Below are 18,050 nucleotides of genomic sequence, written 5' to 3' on the forward strand. Positions count from 1 at the left end.
GAAGCTGCAGCACAGGAGGTTGCAGCTCAGCACAAGAGGGAACTTCTTGGCTGGAAGGGTCCCAGAGCCTGGCACAGGCTGCCCAGAGAGGTTGTGGAGTCTCCTTGTGTGGAGCCTTTGCAGGCCTGTCTGGATGTGTTCTGTGTGCCCTGAGCTAGCTTGGATGGTCCTGCTCTGGCAGGGGCTTGGACTGGATGAGCTCTTTGGGTCCCTTCCAACCCCTGACATCTGTGAACCACTTCATCATCTTTACTTTGTCCCACAGGAGCCTCCTGCTGCCCTGCAGCCTCAGATGCTCCACAAACAGCTTTATTTTCCCTTCAAATTGGGCACATCAATTCCTCAGCCCCCTCCCGGCCCCCAGGACAGGCACAGACCACACTCAGCTACTTAGTTTATTTTGGCTTTTACTGCAAAAGACATTAAATAACATCTCAGAGGTGTTTAACTTCTCCTCTTTTCTTGTTTTCTCCCTCTTCTTTTTACAAAGTGCATAACTCAAAGAGCTGATGTTGAGAAGTGTCCCATGGGCAGACCATTCCTTTTCCCTACTGCTGCAGGAGACCTCTCAGCAAGCAGCAGCTGAGGCTGAGCAGTTCCTGTTCTTGCAGTCAGGTAAAAGATCTCTTTCCCTGGGGATGGGAGTGGAGGGGGAAGGGAAGGAAGGATGCAGGCTCCACACAAAACCTTTCTCATAGTGCAAATGATGTGCAGTGGAGGACACAAAAACCCAACCAAAGCCACAGGCTGTGGAGAAAAGGTTCCTGACCCCATGCAGGGCAAAAGGCAGGGAGGGGAAAGTGGTTTGGTTCTTCCAAAGGCAAAGACCTGACACATCTGAGTGTCTGCTTCTGCCCTGCCTCAAGGCTCCAGCCTCAGCTCAACCTGGGTCAGCCAGGGAGGAAGTTGAGGATGGCCTAGGGGGGATTTGGAGTCAGCCTGGGGGGTTTTGAGGTTAGCCTGAGAGGTTTTGGAGTCAGCCTGGAGGGATTTGGGGTCGGGCTTTGGGGTGGCTTGAAAGGTTTCAGGTCAGTCTGGAGGAATTTGTGGCTGGCCTAGGGGGTTTTGAGGTTGGCCTGAGAGGTTTGGGATCAGCCTGCAGGGATCTGGGGTCAGGCTGGGGGGTTTTGGGGTGGCTTGAAAGGTTTCGGGTCAGCCTTGAGGGATTTGTGGCTGGCCTAGGGGGTTTAGAGGTTGACCTGAGAAGTTTTGGGGTCAACCTGAGGGGGGGTTCAAGGCTGGCTTGAGAAGTTTCAGGTCAGCCTGGAGGGATTTGGGGCCGAGTTGGGGAGAGGTTGAGGTCAGTCTGGGGGTTCTGAGGTCAGCCTGGGGGGGTTTTGGTCGCAGGGAGGGGATCACAGGAGCCTCTCTGTCCCCTTTGGAGCAGAGCTGGCACACCAGAGGGCAGAGCTGGTGTCATTCCTCCATGGGCTCATGGGGGTGCAGTGTCCAGACCTTACAGCTCTGGGCCCCCACTTTGCTGGCTTCCTTTTGTGTACTTCAAACCCAACTCAAGGACTGGAGCCTGGCTGCAAAGATCCCTGTGGGCCACCCTGCAAGCCAGACAGCAGCAGGGTAGCAGCAGACTGCCCTCCAGGCCTCCCAGCTGCTGGGATGCTGCTGAGGAGCAGCTGCTTTCCCCTCCAGTGCAGCTGTGCTTTGAGCTGGAGGTGAATCCTGCAGGTAGAACCTGGCTGCTAGCTCAGTCCCACACGTGGGCTGCTGGGTGGGGGTGCTGAGAGGTCGCTGCCAGCCTCCCCCAGCGGGCAGGAGCAGCTGGGGCAAGGGCACACAACCCTGCCACTCTCACAGGGTGCTTTAAGGGACAGTGCTGCCTGGCGTGGCCCCAGGGGTGTACAAACCCCACAGCAGCAGCTGAAGGAGGTGGCAGGGGCTGGTAGGACACATTCCTGCTCCTGCCTGCAGCCTGGGCCTCGCCTCCCCGTGCCCAGAGCCCTCCCCCCTGCCGCGCTGGGGCACTGCGGGCAGCAGGCAGCCACCTCCTGGGCTCCACAAGGCTGCTTTGGCTCTCTCCACGCTGCATCTTTAAGGCCTTTTCCTAATGACTCCTCAAGGAGAGCAGCTCTGAGCTTCCCCACGCAGCCAGGAGCCCTCCGGGGAGCAGCTCCCAGCCCAGGCAGCTGCTCTCTGCTGCGGAGGCTGGCAGTACGCAGGGGGTGCCAGTGCAGGTGCTGGATGTGCTGCAGCACTTTGCCCTCAGCAGTTTTGGGTTGGGTTCCCCCCCCAACCCGTACCCGAAATGGAGGAAAATCATCCTTGGCTCCAGGGAGCAGCAAGTACTTGGGAGGCAGCATGCAGGGGACAGCAGCAGAGGAGAGAGGAAGGCAGAGAAGACATCTGGACTGTGCTGGTGAGTGCTCAAGTGACTGGGATCTAAGGAAGCAGAAGAAGGTAGCAACAGCTGCACTGGGGCAGACCAAAGTGTCCTGGAGTCATGGAACTGTTTGGGTTGGAAAAGACTCCCAAGATCTGACCTTCAACCCAACCCCACCACGGGCACCAAACCATGCCCCCAGGTGCCATGGCCACAGGTTTCTTGCACACCTCCAGGGCCAAGGACTCCACCACCTCCCTGGGCAGCCTGTGCCAGTCCCTGACCACTCTTGCAGCAAACAAATTTTTCCTCATCTCCAAACTAACCCTGCCCTGGCACAACTCCAGGCCATTTCCTATCACCTGAATCTAGGGAGAAGAGACCAACCCCCACCTCAGTGCAACCTCCTTCCCACCCAGCCCAGCCTCCCACACGCACTGCTGGGCTTTGAGAGCAAACCCAAGGCTGTGCCTCAGCCTCTTCTACCCTCACTCAAGTCAGCAGCAGAGGCTGAGCACAGCTCTGTCCATGCCCTGCTGCACCACCACCTATAAGGAACATTCAGGCCAGGAGGCTGGAGTGTGGGGCCATGGTCTGGTCCTTCCCTGCTTGACTGAACTGAGTGGAACCATGCACGGTTGCTGCTGCCCTTGTCTGCAGCAGGAGGTTAGCAGCTCTCCTCTTGTCTGAGTGCTTGTGTGCAGGAGAGGAAAGGAGCCCAATGTGCAGCCAGGCCAAAGGAAAACCTGCCCCAGGCTGCTGCCTTAGACACAGCACTGTGGAATCAATCACAGAGGGGCAGAGGTTGTTGGAAGGGACCTCTGGAGAGCATCCACTCCGACCCCAACTCCCTCCAAAGGCTCAGATGCCCTCTGAGGGTATCGTGGGGAAGGAAGAGGTAAGGTCACTTACATCCAGCAGCCAAAGAGCACAGGCTGGTCACTGGCTTCCTGGCAAAGGCTGATCCAGTGTAATGCCTTGTGTCTGGTAGATCTCCTTCAGAACCAGCAGAACTGTGTCTTCTGACTCCCTGCAGCAGGAGGAGGGCATGGGAATTGCAGGGAACACTTCACAGAGTCACAGAGTGCCAGGGGCTGGGAGGCACCTCCAGAGCTCAGCCAGCCCAAACCCTGCAGAGCAGCAGCACCCAGAGCAGAGCACACAGCAACACATCCAGGCAGGCTTTGGGTATCTGCAGAGAGGGAGACTCCACAGCCCTCCTGGGCAGCCTGTGCCAGGGCTCTGGCACCCTCCCGGGGCACAAATTCCTCCTCCTCTTTCCATGGAGCTTCCTCTGCCTCAGCTTGCACCATTGCCCCTGTGCTGTCAGTGGGCATCACTGGGCAGAGCTGGCTCCAGCCTCCTGCCACTCACCTGCACAGCTTTGTAACCACTGCTGAGGTCTCCTCTCCCAGCAGCTCAGCCCCAGCTCCCTTAGGCTCTGCTCCTAACAGAGCTGTTCCATTCCCTTCAGCATCTCTGTGGCTCTGCCCTGGACTCTCTCCAGCAGTTCTGTGCCCACCTTGAACTGGGAGGCCCAGAACTGGACACAGGACTCCAGATGAGGTCTCACCAGGGCAGAGCAGAGGGGCAGGAGAAGCTCTCTTGACCTACTCACCACAGCCCTTCTAATCCCCCCACAATGGCACTGCCCCTCCTGCCCACCAGAGCACACTGCTGGCTCCTGCTCACTCTCCCATCTGCCAGGGCCCCCAGTGCCTTTCCTGCCCCCCTGCCAGGGTGGCTGTGGGGTAGATGCAGCACTCAGCAAATGCCAGCAGTAGAAGGCAAGGACAGGAACTACCCCAGGCTCCTTCCTGCACCCCTACCCACCAGCCCCTGTGCCCACCAGCCCCTGTGCCCCCCTCACAGGCAGGGGCAGGTCTTTGCTCAGTCAAGGCTTTTCTTGCAGCGTTGGCTTTAAAAGTGGCAGGATTCTGCTGGCATCCCTCAGGAGCTGGCAGCTTGGGCAGCCGGGCAGAAGCTTACCAGTAGCAGAGGTGTCCTTGCAGGGCAAAGAGGTACTCGTTGAAGCTCTCGATCGGCTTCTCCTGCAGCACGTAGTCGATGCGGTTCCCCCCGTTCAGCCTCCCCACGTTGATGGGAGGAGTCTCTTCCTTGGCTGCCGGGGGGGGCTCCTCTGCCTTTGTGTCTGAAGGGAAGAGCAAAAGGGCTTCAGCCAGGGGACACCGGCAGGCAGGAATGTATCTCAGCATCACCCTGCCTTCCCTTCTGCCCGCAGCTGGAACCTTCCTCCTGCACCAAGGCTCTCTCCTGGAAAGCAGCATGGCAGGAGACAGCTGGAGAGGAGCCTGAGGGAGCTGGGGCTGAGCTGCTGGGAGAGGAGACCTCAGCAATGGTTACAAAGCTGTGCAGGTGAGTGCCAGGAGGCTGGAGCCAGCTCTGCCCAGTGATGCCCACTGACAGCACAGGGGCAGTGGTGCAAGCTGAGGCAGAGGAAGTTCCATGGAAACAGGAGGAGGAATTTGTGCCCTGGGAGGGTGCCAGAGCCCTGGCACAGGCTGCCCAGGGGGGCTGTGGAGTCTCCCTCTCTGCAGATATCCAAAGCCTGCCTGGAGGTGTTGCTGTGTGCTCTGCTCTGGGTGCTGCTGCTTTGCAGGGTTTGGGCTGGCTGAGCTCTGGAGGTGCCCCCCAGCCCCTGGCACTCTGTGATTCTGAGAAGGGGAGCAGGCTTGGCAGGCTCCAGCCTGGTGCTGCGAGCACTGAAGGCTGAGCAGGCAGGGTGCCCCTTCTCCCCCTCCACTACCAGCAGGGCATTTGGAGAGCCAGTTGCCCCCCACAGCTCAAAGGCTTGGGGTTGGATCCCAGGCCCGACAGGCACCCCCCTGGCACGGCCGCAGGGACTCCGAGCCCCGCGGGCAGGGCAGGATGCTGCATCCCCACCTGCGTGGGACCAACCTGGCTGCTTCTCTGCACCAGGCTCTGCCTCCAGCTCGGGGTCGGCGCTGGCTGCCTCCAGAGCTGGCAGCGAGGCGCGGGTGAAGGACTGCCAGGCCACCCGCAGCGACCCCAGCAGGTTGTTCTTCAGGTCCACGCTCATGCGGGTCAGCCCTTCCTTCAGCTCTGCAAGGCACCGCGGGGCGGCGTTGGGCTGGGGCCGGCAGCAGCTGCCCCGCCCGGGCAGGGGCACAGGCACTGCCCTGCCCCTTACCTAGGTGCATCCTCTTCCTGCCCTTGTGGTGAGGCAGCAGCATGGGCTCGAACTCCACATCGGGGACGATCATGGGCTCAATCCTGTAGGCCACTGGGTCAAACTGGGAGGAGAAGGAGGAGGAGGAGGAGGGTGTGTGAGGCAGGCTGGTGCCCTGCAGAGCGGGCAGGAAGGCTGCAGCTGTTATACCCACGGGGTGGAAGATGTTGAAGAAGCCCTTGCAGGTGGGCAGGCTGTAGTTGGGGTCGATTCGCTTCACCCCCCGCACCGTCAGGAACATGCCGATGGGAGAGCCGAAGGCGAAGAAGATGCAGGGCTTGTAGTTCAGCTGGGGGTAGTTGGCTGAGACCTGGAGAGGGACACCCAGGCTGGGCTCAGCAGACACGAGTGGGTGTGCTCCACCAGTGCCTCAGCACAGGGAGGAGCTTGGCACTTACCTGCCCTAAGCCGACGTCGCGGTACTGGCAGCTTCTGCCATCCAGGTCGTGCTCTGATGGGGGTCCAGGAGGGGCTCTGTGCTCCCTGCTGTGCCCAGCAGCTGCTGCACCCTGGTCCTGCAGCCACACAACCGAGAGACCCTGAGTGAGCTCAGCACCTGCAGCCTCCAAACCAGCGTGGTCTGGGATCATGGAATCGTTTGGGTTGGAAGAGACCTTCAAGACCATCAAGCCCACTCCAGCACTGCCAAGGATGGGCTTGGCAGCACCATCCTTCCCTAGCTGAGCACCTTGCCAGCTGGCAGCACCACCTGCAGCCTCTCCCACCACTGCCAAGGTGGCAAGGGTGAGCCCTTACAGGCCACAGGATAAAGTGACCCTGCAGTAGCGTAACAGCAAACAGGAGCCCCTGGGAGCTGCCCGAGCAAGGGCGGCCTGAAAGGAGGAGGCCAGGGTGCCTGGGGACTAAGTGCTGAAGGGTCTGAGAGGGATGGGATGGGATGGGACTGGATGGACCCAAGCCCCCCAGAAAGCAGACCTGCATCTCCTTCTGGGAGCTGATGTAGTTGAGCAGCTTCATTCTTGGTCCTAAGGGAATTCCCATTTCTTTCAGGTTTTCCTGCACGCACAAGAACTGAAGACAAGCAGCAGGCATCAGCAGAGCAGCAGAGGTGTGCTGAGGCACTTCTGTCCTAATCCTGCTCCTGCTGCCCTCCTCAGAGCCCTTCCATGCCTGAGTGACTCAGGAAGATGTGCACAGGGTGGGAGGACTGGGAAGAAAAGCAAAGAGGGAAGCCCAGAGACAGCAGAAGAGGACTGCTCCATACCAGTGCCTGCCTGTCCATCTTCTCCCTCTCGAACACCTCGCAGTACTCAGACAGCTCCAGCTGCTTCAGCACTTCTTTGACTTCCTCCACACCTCTGCTGCCTGAGCTTGTCCTGGAGCCCTGTGAACAAAACCATCAGGGATCCTGCTCTCTGCTCCTGTGCATTTTGGCCTCTCTTCCCCAGGCAGAAGCAGGAGGCTGATGTGATGCTGCACCAGCACAGCCCCCCAGGGCAGCCCCCCACGGAGGAGTGGCACAGCAGGAGCACCCCACGGCTGCCTGCAGCCCAGGCAGAGCTCATACCTCTGTGCCCTGCTCGTCCTGCTCAGGAGCAGCTTTCTGGTTTGTCAGGAGATCAAACAGAATCAAGGAGCCTAGAAAGAGGCACAGGCAGGCAGAGCATCAGCACCTTGGCATGGCAAAGCCCTGAGCTGTCAGCTCTCTGGGACCAGAGACCTGCCCTGCACAGCATCCCAGGGTGCCAGGCTGGAAGGGACCCCAGGGCTCATCTGCTCCAACCCTGCTAGGGCACAGCAGAGCTGCAGCAGCTGGGCCAGCAGCCTGGCAAGCTGAGGCTTGAAGCTGCCCAGTGAGGGGACTCAACTGCTTCCCCTGGGAGGTGACTCCAGTGCCTGGCTGCTCTCCTGGGCAAACCTTTTCCACTGGGAATCTCCCAGCAGTGACTGGTCCCCACCCCCCCGCGCCTTTCCCATGGGACTCCTTGTACAAAGGGAGTCTCCACCCTGCTGGCAGCCTCCCTTTCTGTACTGGCAACAGCAATAAGGTCTGCCCTGAGCCTCCTTAAGGCTGCCCAAACCCAGCTCCCAGCCCTCCTCCCGCGGCAGAGCTGCCCCAGCCCTCTGGGCACCCTCAGGCCCTTCCCGGCGCCGGCTGACAAGCTCTCACCCAGGCTGTGCCCCGCGATGGAGACCCCCCCTTTGAAGAGGGGGTTCCTCTGCAGGAAGAGCTGGTGGAGCCGGTTCATCTCCGAGGCCACCGTGTCCACGATGGTCTGGCAGTAGGTGGAGCTGTTGTAGAAGAAGACGTCCAGGATGGTGTCGTTGATGAAGTGACGCAGCCGGTTGATGCTGGGCAGAGTGATCCGCTCCAGGTCGCTGTAGAGGGGAAGAAGAGAGAGGCCACAGCAGTGAGAGCTGCCAGGGAACTCCACCACCCTTCTGAAGCCGAACGGCAGCTCCCAGGAGGACTGCCACCCTCTCAAGGGACACAATGGTGTCACCTGGCCCCCCGGATCACACAAAGAGCGAAGGCAGAGCACAGCCTAGGCAGCAGGAAGGAGCACAGCCTGCCTTCTGCCCTGCCTAGGCCACTGCAGAGGCCATTTCCAGGGCCCTCAGAAAGGTCCATGGTTCCTCCTGACACTGGCCGGGGCAAGGCCTCCCCCCAGGCTGGGTGCTGAGCAGAGCAGGCTCCTGCTGCCCTCCGCACCACAGCCACACAAAGATGCTGCTGGAGCTCTGCAGTGCTGCATCTGTCCTGCTGCCAGCACTCAGCCTCCCCTCTGCCTGCAGCAGCCACCAGAAGCAGCAGAGTGCAGGCAGGAGAGGGCTGGCTGTGAGCTCTGCCAGCCCCAGGGCCAGCGAGGTGCTGCCTGCAGCCCACTTACACATCCACGCCGGTGGAGTGGAGGGAGCTGTGCCAGTTCACGGGCAGGAACTCCACCCTGCCGATCTGCTGCTGCTCCTGGGCCTTCCTGAAGTGTGCCTGCAGCATGCTCAGGGAGACGTTCCTGAAGTCATTCACTGCAGGAGAGACCAGCTCTGACTGAGCTGCACTGGGCTGCAGGACACAGCCTGCTGCAGGACACAGCCTGCTGCAGGGCCAGAGCCTGCTGAAGGACAGAGCCTGCTGCAGAGTCAGAGCCTGCTGCAGGGACCAGAGCCTGCTGCAGGACACAGCCTGCTGCAGGACACAGCCTGCTGCAGGACACAGCCTGCTGCAGAGTCAGAGCCTGCTGCAGGACACAGCCTGCTGCAGAGTCAGAGCCTGCTGCAGGACACAGCCTGCTGCAGGACACAGCCTGCTGCAGAGTCAGAGCCTGCTGCAGGACACAGCCTGCTGCAGGGACCAGAGCCTGCTGCAGGACACAGCCTGCTGCAGGACACAGCCTGCTGCAGAGTCAGAGCCTGCTGCAGGACACAGCCTGCTGCAGGGACCAGAGCCTGCTGCAGGGACCAGAGCCTGCTGCAGGGACCAGAGCCTGCTGCAGGGACCAGAGCCTGCTGCAGGGACCAGAGCCTGCTGCAGGGACCAGAGCCTGCTGCAGCTGGGCTGCTTAGCAAGATAAAAGCAATCCCACCAGGGCCTTTAATCTGCTGCTGCTACCCTAAGAGCCTGAACCTTTAACTGCAGGATCAGGGAGAGGCTCCACACACGTGTGGCTGCTGGGCCTGGCTGTCCCATTCCACACGGGCAGGGCTTTCATGCAGCTGGGACGAGGAAGGGCATTTTAGGAGTGGCAAAGAGGGAGGTGGTAGAGAGGGGAGCTGAAGGAGGAGACAAACTCAAGCTGGCTCAGTTCTGAAGGAGCAAGGTTGAGTTCCCAGCATCACAGCACCCTGCAGGCTGGCAAAGCCCCTCAGGATCACCAAGCCCAACCTAGAACCTACTCTACAGGATTCACTTTAAACCATAGCCCCAAGCACCACATCCAAACCACCCTGAAACACTCCCAGGTGACTCCAGCACCTCCCTGGGCAGCTCATTCCAGTCCCTGACCATTCTCTCCAGGAAAACCTTTTCCCTAATGTCCAATCTAAACCTCCCCAGGCTCAGCCTGAGGCCATTCCCCCCTCTTCTGCCTGCAGTTCCCTGTGAGCAGAGCCCAGCAGCAGCCTCTGCACAATGTCCCTTCAGGCAGCTGCAGACAGCAGTGAGCTCTGCCCTCAGCCTCCTCTTCCTCACACTGCCCATCCCCAGCTCCCTCAGTCTCTCCTCATCAGATTTACTCTCCAGGCCCTTCATAGCTTCCTTGTCCTCCTCTGGTCCTGCTCCAGCACCTCCACAGCTCTCCTGTATGGCAGTGCCCAGGACTGTATTACCTCCTTCACCTGCCATGGTCAGCAGCCTTGCAAATAGTTTCAGCAGCTGAACATGCAGAGACCAGGCTGCAGCAGAGACTTTATCACACCCAACAGCAGCCTGCTGTGAAAGCCCTCAGCTGCCTTTGTTTCCAACCTGTTGCTTCCAGGCAGCTCAGTCTTCACCTCTCCTACAGACCTGAAGCACTGCCAGCAGTGATCAGAACAGGTTTGGGGCAGGGTTTGGTGCCCTGCCCCCAGCACTGATCACCAAGTGAGGCCTTGGAGGAGCCTGTAGGAGCAGTGTCAGTCCTCACATCTCACCTCACCTCCAGGAGAGGGGATTTAGTGCACCAGAAGCAGCATCCCTGCTTTGGGACCCAAAATTGCTCCACGGGGTTGGGGAGGTGTTGCCTCTCAGACTTCACCCAGTGAGATGAACCCCTAGCAGGGGACTGGGAAGGTTTTACCAGTGGAAGCTGGCTCAGCAGGTTTAGAGTTAGCTGGAAAATCTCTGCCCAGTGTAGGCAACTCCCTGCTCTGAGCAGCAGCAGCAAAGCAAAGTGCTGAGCAGTGGTGGCCCAAAGCTTTGCTGGGTCAGTGAGTGCTGCATTCACATCCCCTCTGCAGTCAGCAGATTCCACCCTGCTGCTCGTGGAGGTGCTTTGAAGGTGCTCTGACAGCACCTCACAGGGTCCACGCAGCTGTGGGTTGGGTTCCTGGTGCTGCCGAGGGCAGCAGAGGGGGAGGGCAGCCCCAGGCAGGCTCCCACCTACCGCACTGCACGATGCTGCGGAAGCGAATGTCGCAGGCGGGGCCGATGCCGTGCACCACGAACACCAAGTGGTCGATCTGCAGTGGCTCTCCTGAGGAGGAAAGAGGAGTTGAGGGGAGGGGACCTCAGCTGGTGGAGAACTGACCCACTGGAGCCATCTGCTCTGCAGGAGAGCAGAGCCTCCCCTCCCCCCCTCGGCCAGCCACAGGCTGTGAGGCGGCGCCTGGAGGGCTGTGGGATCCAGAACCACAGCGTGGTTGGAAGAGACCTTTGAGGTCCTCCAGTCCCACCCTCCTCTACCTCTCCCAAGGCTGGGGCTAAACCCTGGCCCTCAGCACCACATCTCTGCGGCTTTGAAACGCCTCCAGGGGTGAGGATGCAGCCACCCCCTGGGCAGCCTGTGCCAGGGGCTGAGAACCCTTTCAGTCAAGAAGTTTCTTGTGCCCAGCCTAAGCCTTCCCTGGTGCAGCTTGAGGCCATTTCTTCTCTTCCCATCACTTGTTCCTTGGCAGCAGAGCCCAACCCCACCTGGCTCCAACCTCCTTTCAGGGAGCTGTAAAGAGCAATGAGGTCTCCTCTCAGCCTCCTCTTCTCCAGACTGAACTCCCCCAGCTCCCTCAGCTGCTCCTCCCCAGCCCTGTTCTCCAGACCCTTCCCCAGCCTCACTGCCCTTCTCTGGACCTGCCCCAGCCCCTCAATGTCCTTCTTGGAGTGAGGGGCCCAAAACTGATCCCAGAAACTCAACGTCTCTGAAGTGCCTGTCCCACCAAACTCATCTGTCCACCCTGGGGGAGATGCAGATTGACAGGCAGCAGAGGAGGGTAAGATGCTCCCCGCTGTGACCAAGCCCTTCAGCAGGCACGGGTGGGCCTTGGTCCCCCAGCCCCGGGAAGTGTTTAGCATGGGACAGGGCAGGAGCAGGAGGCTCAGTCTGGCTGCCCTGTGCCCAGCCTGGTCTGCTGAGCAGGCAGGAAGCCTCTCGGGGAGGAGCAGGTGAGTTGCATCTTGTTCTCTGCTTCCCACACACCTCAGCTGCGTAGGTGCCCTCCCGAGGGCATGCACGGTGGAAAATGAGAGCTTGGGCAGGAGTAAGCTCCTGTCCCACCTTGGGGACATCCCAAGGCTCAGGGACAGCTGAGAGGGGACAGAGCTGATGCACAGCTTCAGAGATGGGAAGAACAGGTGCCCCAGAAAGCCACCAGCAGGTAGGTGAAGAATCCTCTCTGCCTGCCACGGGAAGAAACTCCTCCATGAACACAGCCACCAGGAGCCCAGGGGGGTTCCAGGCCCTGCAGTGCCTGCAGCAGCTCTGTGCTGGAAGCTGTCCCCACGCTTCTGCCTCCTCTGCAGCCCTCCTGTGCCAGGGAAGCTTGGGAAAAACACTGAGAGGTGTCCTTGTGCAGAAGGCCCATGGCAGCCTCTGTCCCCTGGAGACAGCTGTGGGCAGCAGCCTCTGCAGCCGTGGGTGGGAGGGAGAAGCAAGCTCACCGCTGGGGATGTCAGCAGCAATGTTTTCCACTCCTCTCTTCACAGTTCGAGGTCGACCTTGTTCCGTGGGAGTGGAGCCCCAATCGTCAGAGGTGGCGACTGGCTGGTAGTGCACCATCAGCTGGTAAACAGGAAGAGGCTGGCCTGAGGCTGTGCCGGGGCGAGCAGGGCAGGAGTCTGCTGCCACAGCTGGCAGGTGGCCGCACCAGAGTGCCCTGCTCAGCCACGCTGGCACCAGTGCCAAGGGAGCCAAAGGTGTGCTGCAAGGACACGGTCAGAGGGGACCCCTGGAGCCCTCTGCCACAGGCAGGTGAGGGCAGTGCTGCTGGGGCAGAAGGGGCTGCTCAGCAGACAGGGCTGGAAGGAACAGCACAGAATGGTGGAATGGTTTGGGAGGGAAAAGGCCTCTGAGATCCTCCAGTCCAAGCATGGAGCCAGCACCACCATGGCCACTAAACCACAGCCCCAAGGGCCATGGCCACAGGTTTCTGGCACACCTCCAGGGATGGGCACTCCACCACCTCCCTGGGCAGCCTCTGCCAGTCCCTGACCACTCTTGCAGCAAAGGAATTTTTCCTCATCTCCAACCTAACCCTGCCCTGGCACAATTCCAGGCCATTTCCTCCCCTTCTATCACCTGTTCTAGGGAGCAGAGCCCAACCCCCACCTCCCTGCAACCTCCCTGAAAGGAACTGTAGAGCAATGAGGTCTCCTCTCAGCCTCCTCTTCTCCAGACTAAATCCCAGTTCCAGAGCATGAAGAGAGACCCTCAGGAGAACTGAAGGGACACTCCTGCTGGTCAGCACACAGACCCCAAGGCCCTGCTCACCTTTGGGTTGTGCAAGATAATGATTTCCCTGCTGGGGGACTCCAGTTTCTTCTTCCACTCATCCAAGGTCACAGCAATCCTGTAAGCTTCCTAAGGGAAAGAATCCCCTCTGTGAGTCAGCTGAAGGCATTCCCAGGAACATGCAACCACCTGGGCCCTGTCCCACCCATTTTATGGTACTCCTTATCAAGAGACTTTGTGAAGGAGCAGACAAATCATCTGGGGCAGGCTGGGGTACAGCAGGGTCACCTGGGATCCACCTGCTGCAGAGCTGCTGGCAAGCCCTCGCTGTAAGAGCAGCAGCAGCAGCAGCAGCCTGCCCCTTCCATTCAGCTGTGCAACTTTTGGTGCCTCAGTGCAGCTTGTTGTGGGAAAAGCTCTTTTAGACCTCTCACTGTGGAAATGTCTCTTTTCACACCTCCATTTCTCTGTCTCTTCAGAGAGAGCTCTCCAGAGAGGAGTCCCCAGCACAGGCCACCCCACGCTCAGCCTGTCCCCTCTTCGGTGGTTTCTCCTTCTCACACTCACAACTCCCTTGGCTTTGGAGGAACCATGAGGAAATTCTGACAGGGAGAGCCCAGCTGAAGTGCCAGGGGCAGGAAAACGCAGAGCAGAGCTGCTAGAGGCTGCCAGCAAGGCCAGAGCCACCTGGCACTCCACGGGCAGAGGAAGGATGGTGAAGTGGCTGGGTGAGGGCAGGAGAAGGGGAAGCCACCAGCCACAGCAGGCTGGGAGCAAGGCACTGGCCCTGTTTAGTTATGTTAATCAGCTGTGAAAACCCCCAGCCAAAGCCTCTTTGGAGTTCATGTCCTCAGGCCTGGCTGCGGTGCCAGTGTGCCCCAGGTGGAGTTTGGGCCCAGCGTTTGCCAGGGAGATGCCAAGATGTGCTCGAGGTGGAGGCAGGCAGGGAGGGGGTGAGGGGGTGCAGGGGGGGTGGGGTGTGCTTACCTCCAGCTCCTCACTGAAGGTCTCTGAGTAGGGGATGTACTTATTGTCCTTGTCCCCCTTGTAGAACCAGGTGCAGCGCCGCACCTCCGACACCTCCTCCTCCCAGTACACTGCCACCCGCTGCCGCTGCTGCAGCCGCACGTCGTACCTACCCCCCGAGGTGGGCACCACCACCTCTGCTTGGGCTCCCCCTGCAGGAAGCAAGGCCTGAAGTTAATGCTGGCAGGACCAGAGCAGCCAGCTGTGAATCCCAGACCCCTGAGAAGAGAGGGATGAGGATGGGACAGCTGCTGTGGGCAGGATGCTCAACGGCAGCGGGCACCGATGTTCCCCGTGCCCAGGCACAGAGAGCAGCCTAGGAGAGATGGACTGTGCCAGGCAGGATGAAGGCACTAGGATACAACTGTCTTCCTCTCTAGTTCAGCCACAGTCATAGAATGGTTTAGGTTGGAAGAGAGCTCAAAGCTCAGCCAGTGCCAACCCTCTGCCATGGGCAGGGACAGCTCCCACTAGCACAGGTCACTCAAAGCCTCATCCAACCTGGTCCTGAACACCTTCAGGGAGGTTGTGGAGCACAGAAGCACAGAATGGGATCAAAGATCCCATTCTGTGCTTCTGTGCTCCACAACCTCCCTGGGAAACCTGTGCCAGGGTCTCACCACCTTCAACCTGTGCCAGGGTCTCACCACCTTCAACCTGTGCCAGGGTCTCACCACCTTCAACCTGTGCCAGCGTCTCACCACCCTCACTTCTTCCTCACACCCAGTTTCAGTCTCCCTTCTGCCACTTCAGACCCATTCCTCCTCCTCCTCCTCCTGCCGTTCCCAGACCTTGTCCATATTCCCTCCTCAGCCCTCCTGGAGCCCCCTTCAGATCCTGCAAGGCCACTCCAAGCTCTCCTGGAAGCCTTCTCCTCTGCAGACTGCACAGCCCCAGCTCAGATAGTGGAAGGCCACTCCAGGGCTGTACCCTGCAGGCTTCCAGTGTTTGAAGTGGGCAACAGGAGAGCTGGAGAGGGACTCTGCAGAGAGCCATGGGGTAAGAGGCCAAGGGCTGATGGCTTCAGGCTGGGAGAAGGAGGATTGGGACTGGACATTAGGGGGCAATTCTTCCCCAGGAGGCTGGCAAGGCACTGGAACAGGCTACCCACAAAAGCTGTGGAGGTCCAAGCCTGGCAATGTTCAAAGCCAGGCTGGATGGGGCCTGGAGCAACCTGGTCTAGTGGGAGGTGTCCCTGCCCGTGGCAGGGGGGCTGGAACTGGGTGATCTTTAAGGTCCCTCCCTCCCCAAAGCATTCCAGCACTCCACGACTCTCCCTGCCTCTCTCAGCTGTTAAATGTGGCCCTGGGGAGTGCTGTGCTGCACGTGGGGGTGCAGCCCTCCCCCTTCCTGAGCTGCTCCCCTCTGTAAGGCACAACTCCACACCGACCCCCACACAGACCTCAAGCCAGTCTGGGTCACTCTGCTGCCTTTCAGGTCTGCCCCCTGCCCAGGCTGCTGGCAGAGGCCCCGTGCCAGGCTGTGCTCAGCCGAGCTGTGGCCCTGAGCAGCAGTGGGGCACAGCCTCTAACCCGAAACTTCCTGGGGGAGGGAGGATGGGAGCAGCTGTTGGGCAATGGCTGCTCCACAGCAACCCTTGCCCGGGGGTGCCCTGGCAGCAGCAATGCCTTCAGCAGCTCACACAGAGGGTGATGGTCAGCAGCAGCAGGTCTCATCACAAGCAGTGCTGCTCTCAGCAGATCCCTTCAGCATCCAGGAATGCCCCATCCGAATTCCTGCCATCCTGACAGCTCTGCCCTTGGCACCAGGTGGGTCTTCTGCCCTACGCTGCTGTGCAGTTTGCATGGTGCCTGCAGCGCAGCTCAGACCACCCCATGCAGCCCAGGGGCTCTGCTCCTCACGTGGCTGCAGCGCTGGCAGCAGGCAGAGTGCAACGCAGAATCCTCACATTTAACCCCCCCAGGGAGAGTGGTGCACCCCTGGAGGAAGCTATGGACGTGCCTGGGGAACTGCCATGCGATGCCCACGCACTGCTTCCCCTGAGCGCACACCTGACGACTCCCCACTGCCCTCAGCCCCTGGCCAGCTCCTTACAGCGGCTCTAGGAGCAGCTGCTGGAACACGTTAGGAGGGCACCAAAGGTGGGGAAGGGGCTGGGGAGCAGGGCTGGGGAGCAGCAGCTGAGGGAGCTGGGCTGGGGTGAGGCTGGAGAAGAGGAGGCTGAGAGGAGACCTCATTGCTCTCCGCAGCTCCCTGAGAGGAGGCTGGAGCCGGGTGGGGGTTGGGCTCTGCTCCCTAGGAACAGGTGACAGAAGGGGAGGAAATGTCCTGAAATTGTGCCAGGGGAGAGTTAGGTTGGAGGTGAGGAAAAATTTCACTGCTGCAAGAGCCGTCAGGGACTGGCAGAGGCTGCGCAGGGAGGTGGTGGAGTGCCCATCCCTGGAGGCGCCCAAGAAACCTCCGAGGCACTTGGGGCCGCGGTGGGGCTGGGTTGAAGGCTGCCCCCGATGATCTCGGAGGTGTTTCCCACCCGGAGGACAGCCCCACAGCAGCAGTGACAGCAGCTGAGGCAGGAGCGCTGCCTGCCGGGGGCGGCAGGGGGGTGAATGTGCTCTGATCCCCAGGGCAGCCTCCCCAGCAGCCCCCCGCAGCCCCGCTCAGCCTACCTGCGCCGAACGCCTCCTCCAGCCGCTCCGAGTCCTGGCTGCTGAAGGGGACCCACCGCTCCCTGCCGTCCGCCGCCCTGCAGTAGAACCAGTGCGGGACCACAGGCTCGTACCCGCCGCCGGGCTCCGGCTCCGCTGCCTCGCCGCCGGCCCGGGGGGGCTGCGGCTGCTCCGCGGTGGCCATGGCGATGTCCCTGCGCCCGCCGCGGGGGTCCGGGACCCCAGGAACGCTTCCCGCGGCCCCCAGCGGCAAACGCTGCCCAAAGCGGGGGCGTCGGGGCCGGAGCCCTCCGGGGCCCCTGTCCCGGCCGCGCCTGTCCGCGGGTGCGCAGCTCCCGAACCGGGCTGGCTGCGGCCCCGGCCCTGCTGCGGCCCCTCCCGCGCCTTGTCCGCGGCCCGGCCCGGCCGCAGCGCAGGCCCCGCAGACCGCCCAGCGCGGGGCGGAGCTGCCGCCCGACCGGCCCCGCCGCGGCTCCGTCACCGGGGGCGGGCGGCGACCTAGCGCGGCCTGCCTGCGACTGCTGCTGCCTGCCGCTGCTGCCACTGCCTGTAACTGCTGCCTGTACCTGCTGCCCCTGCCTGCCGCTGCTGCCTGCTGCTGCTGCCTGCGACTGCTGCCCCTGCCTGTAACTGCTGCCTGTACCTGCTGCCCCTGCCTGCGACTGCTGCCTGCTGCTGCTGCCTGCGACTGCTGCCCCTGCCTGTAACTGCTGCCCCTGCCTGCGACTGCTGCTGCCTGCTGCTGCTGCCCCTGCCTGTAACTGCTGCCCCTGCCTGCGACTGCTGCTGCCTGCCGCTGCTGCCACTGCCTGTAACTGCTGCCTGTACCTGCTGCCCCTGCCTGCCGCTGCTGCCTGCCACTGCTGCCTGCCACTGCTGCCTGTAACTGCTGCCTGCCGCTGCTGCCTGCCACTGCTGCCTGTAACTGCTGACCCTGCCTGTAACTGCTGCCTGCCGCTGCTGCCTGCTGCTGCTGCCTGCCACTGCTGCCTGCCGCTGCTGCCTGCCACTGCTGCCTGTAACTGCTGCCTGCCGCTGCTGCCTGTGACTGCTGCCTGCGACTGCTGCCTGCCGCTGCTGCCCCTGCCTGTAACTGCTGCCTGCCGCTGCTGCCTGTGACTGCTGCCTGTAACTGCTGCCTGCCACTGCTGCCTGTAACTGCTGCCTGCAACTGCTGACCCTGCCTGCAACTGCTGCCTGCGACTGCTGCCTGTAACTGCTGCCTGCGACTGCTGACCCTGCCTGCAACTGCTGCCTGCGACTGCTGCCTGTAACTGCTGCCTGCGACTGCTGACCCTGCCTGTAACTGCTGCCTGTACCTGCTGCCCCTGCCTGCAACTGCTGCCTGTAACTGCTGCCCCTGCCTGCGACTTCTGCCTGCAACCCTGCCTGTAACTGCTGCCCCTACCTGCGACTGCTGCCCCTGCCTGCAACTGCTGCCTGCGACTGCTGCCTGTAACTGCTGCCCCTGCCTGTGACTGCTGCCTGCGGCTGCTGCCTGTAACTGCTGCCCCTACCTGCGACTGCTGACC

The 18,050-nt window shown here is 61.2% G+C and overlaps 1 protein-coding gene and 1 long non-coding RNA gene across 3 annotated transcripts; one reads left to right on the forward strand and one right to left on the reverse strand.

Moving 5' to 3' along the window:
- Positions 1-381: 381 nt before the first annotated feature.
- Positions 382-16,919, reverse strand: DDHD2 (DDHD domain containing 2). 2 transcript variants are annotated; one of them, XM_064175530.1, is made up of 17 exons: positions 16,519-16,919; positions 13,853-14,043; positions 12,905-12,994; positions 12,076-12,196; positions 10,589-10,678; positions 8,399-8,534; positions 7,678-7,886; positions 7,075-7,145; positions 6,772-6,891; positions 6,483-6,578; positions 5,945-6,061; positions 5,701-5,856; positions 5,508-5,610; positions 5,255-5,419; positions 4,325-4,487; positions 3,248-3,365; positions 382-2,394 (listed from the first exon to the last, which is right to left on the reverse strand). In XM_064175530.1, the coding sequence occupies exons 1-16, from the start codon at positions 16,700-16,702 to the stop codon at positions 3,275-3,277; spliced, it is 2,103 nt and encodes a 700-aa protein (XP_064031600.1). In that variant the 5' UTR covers positions 16,703-16,919; the 3' UTR covers positions 382-2,394; positions 3,248-3,274. The 2 variants fall into 2 exon arrangements, with proteins under 2 accessions (XP_064031600.1, XP_064031598.1); XM_064175528.1 differs by having other exon boundaries at positions 382-3,111.
- On the forward strand, positions 2,285-6,919 carry LOC135192429 (uncharacterized). The gene is made up of 2 exons (XR_010308986.1): positions 2,285-2,371; positions 6,558-6,919. It is a non-coding gene; the product is annotated as an uncharacterized LOC135192429 (long non-coding RNA).
- Positions 16,920-18,050: the final 1,131 nt, after the last annotated feature.

This window comes from Pogoniulus pusillus, chromosome 42, assembly GCF_015220805.1.
Source record: "Pogoniulus pusillus isolate bPogPus1 chromosome 42, bPogPus1.pri, whole genome shotgun sequence".
In the NCBI taxonomy this organism is placed as follows: Eukaryota; Metazoa; Chordata; class Aves; order Piciformes; family Lybiidae; genus Pogoniulus; species Pogoniulus pusillus.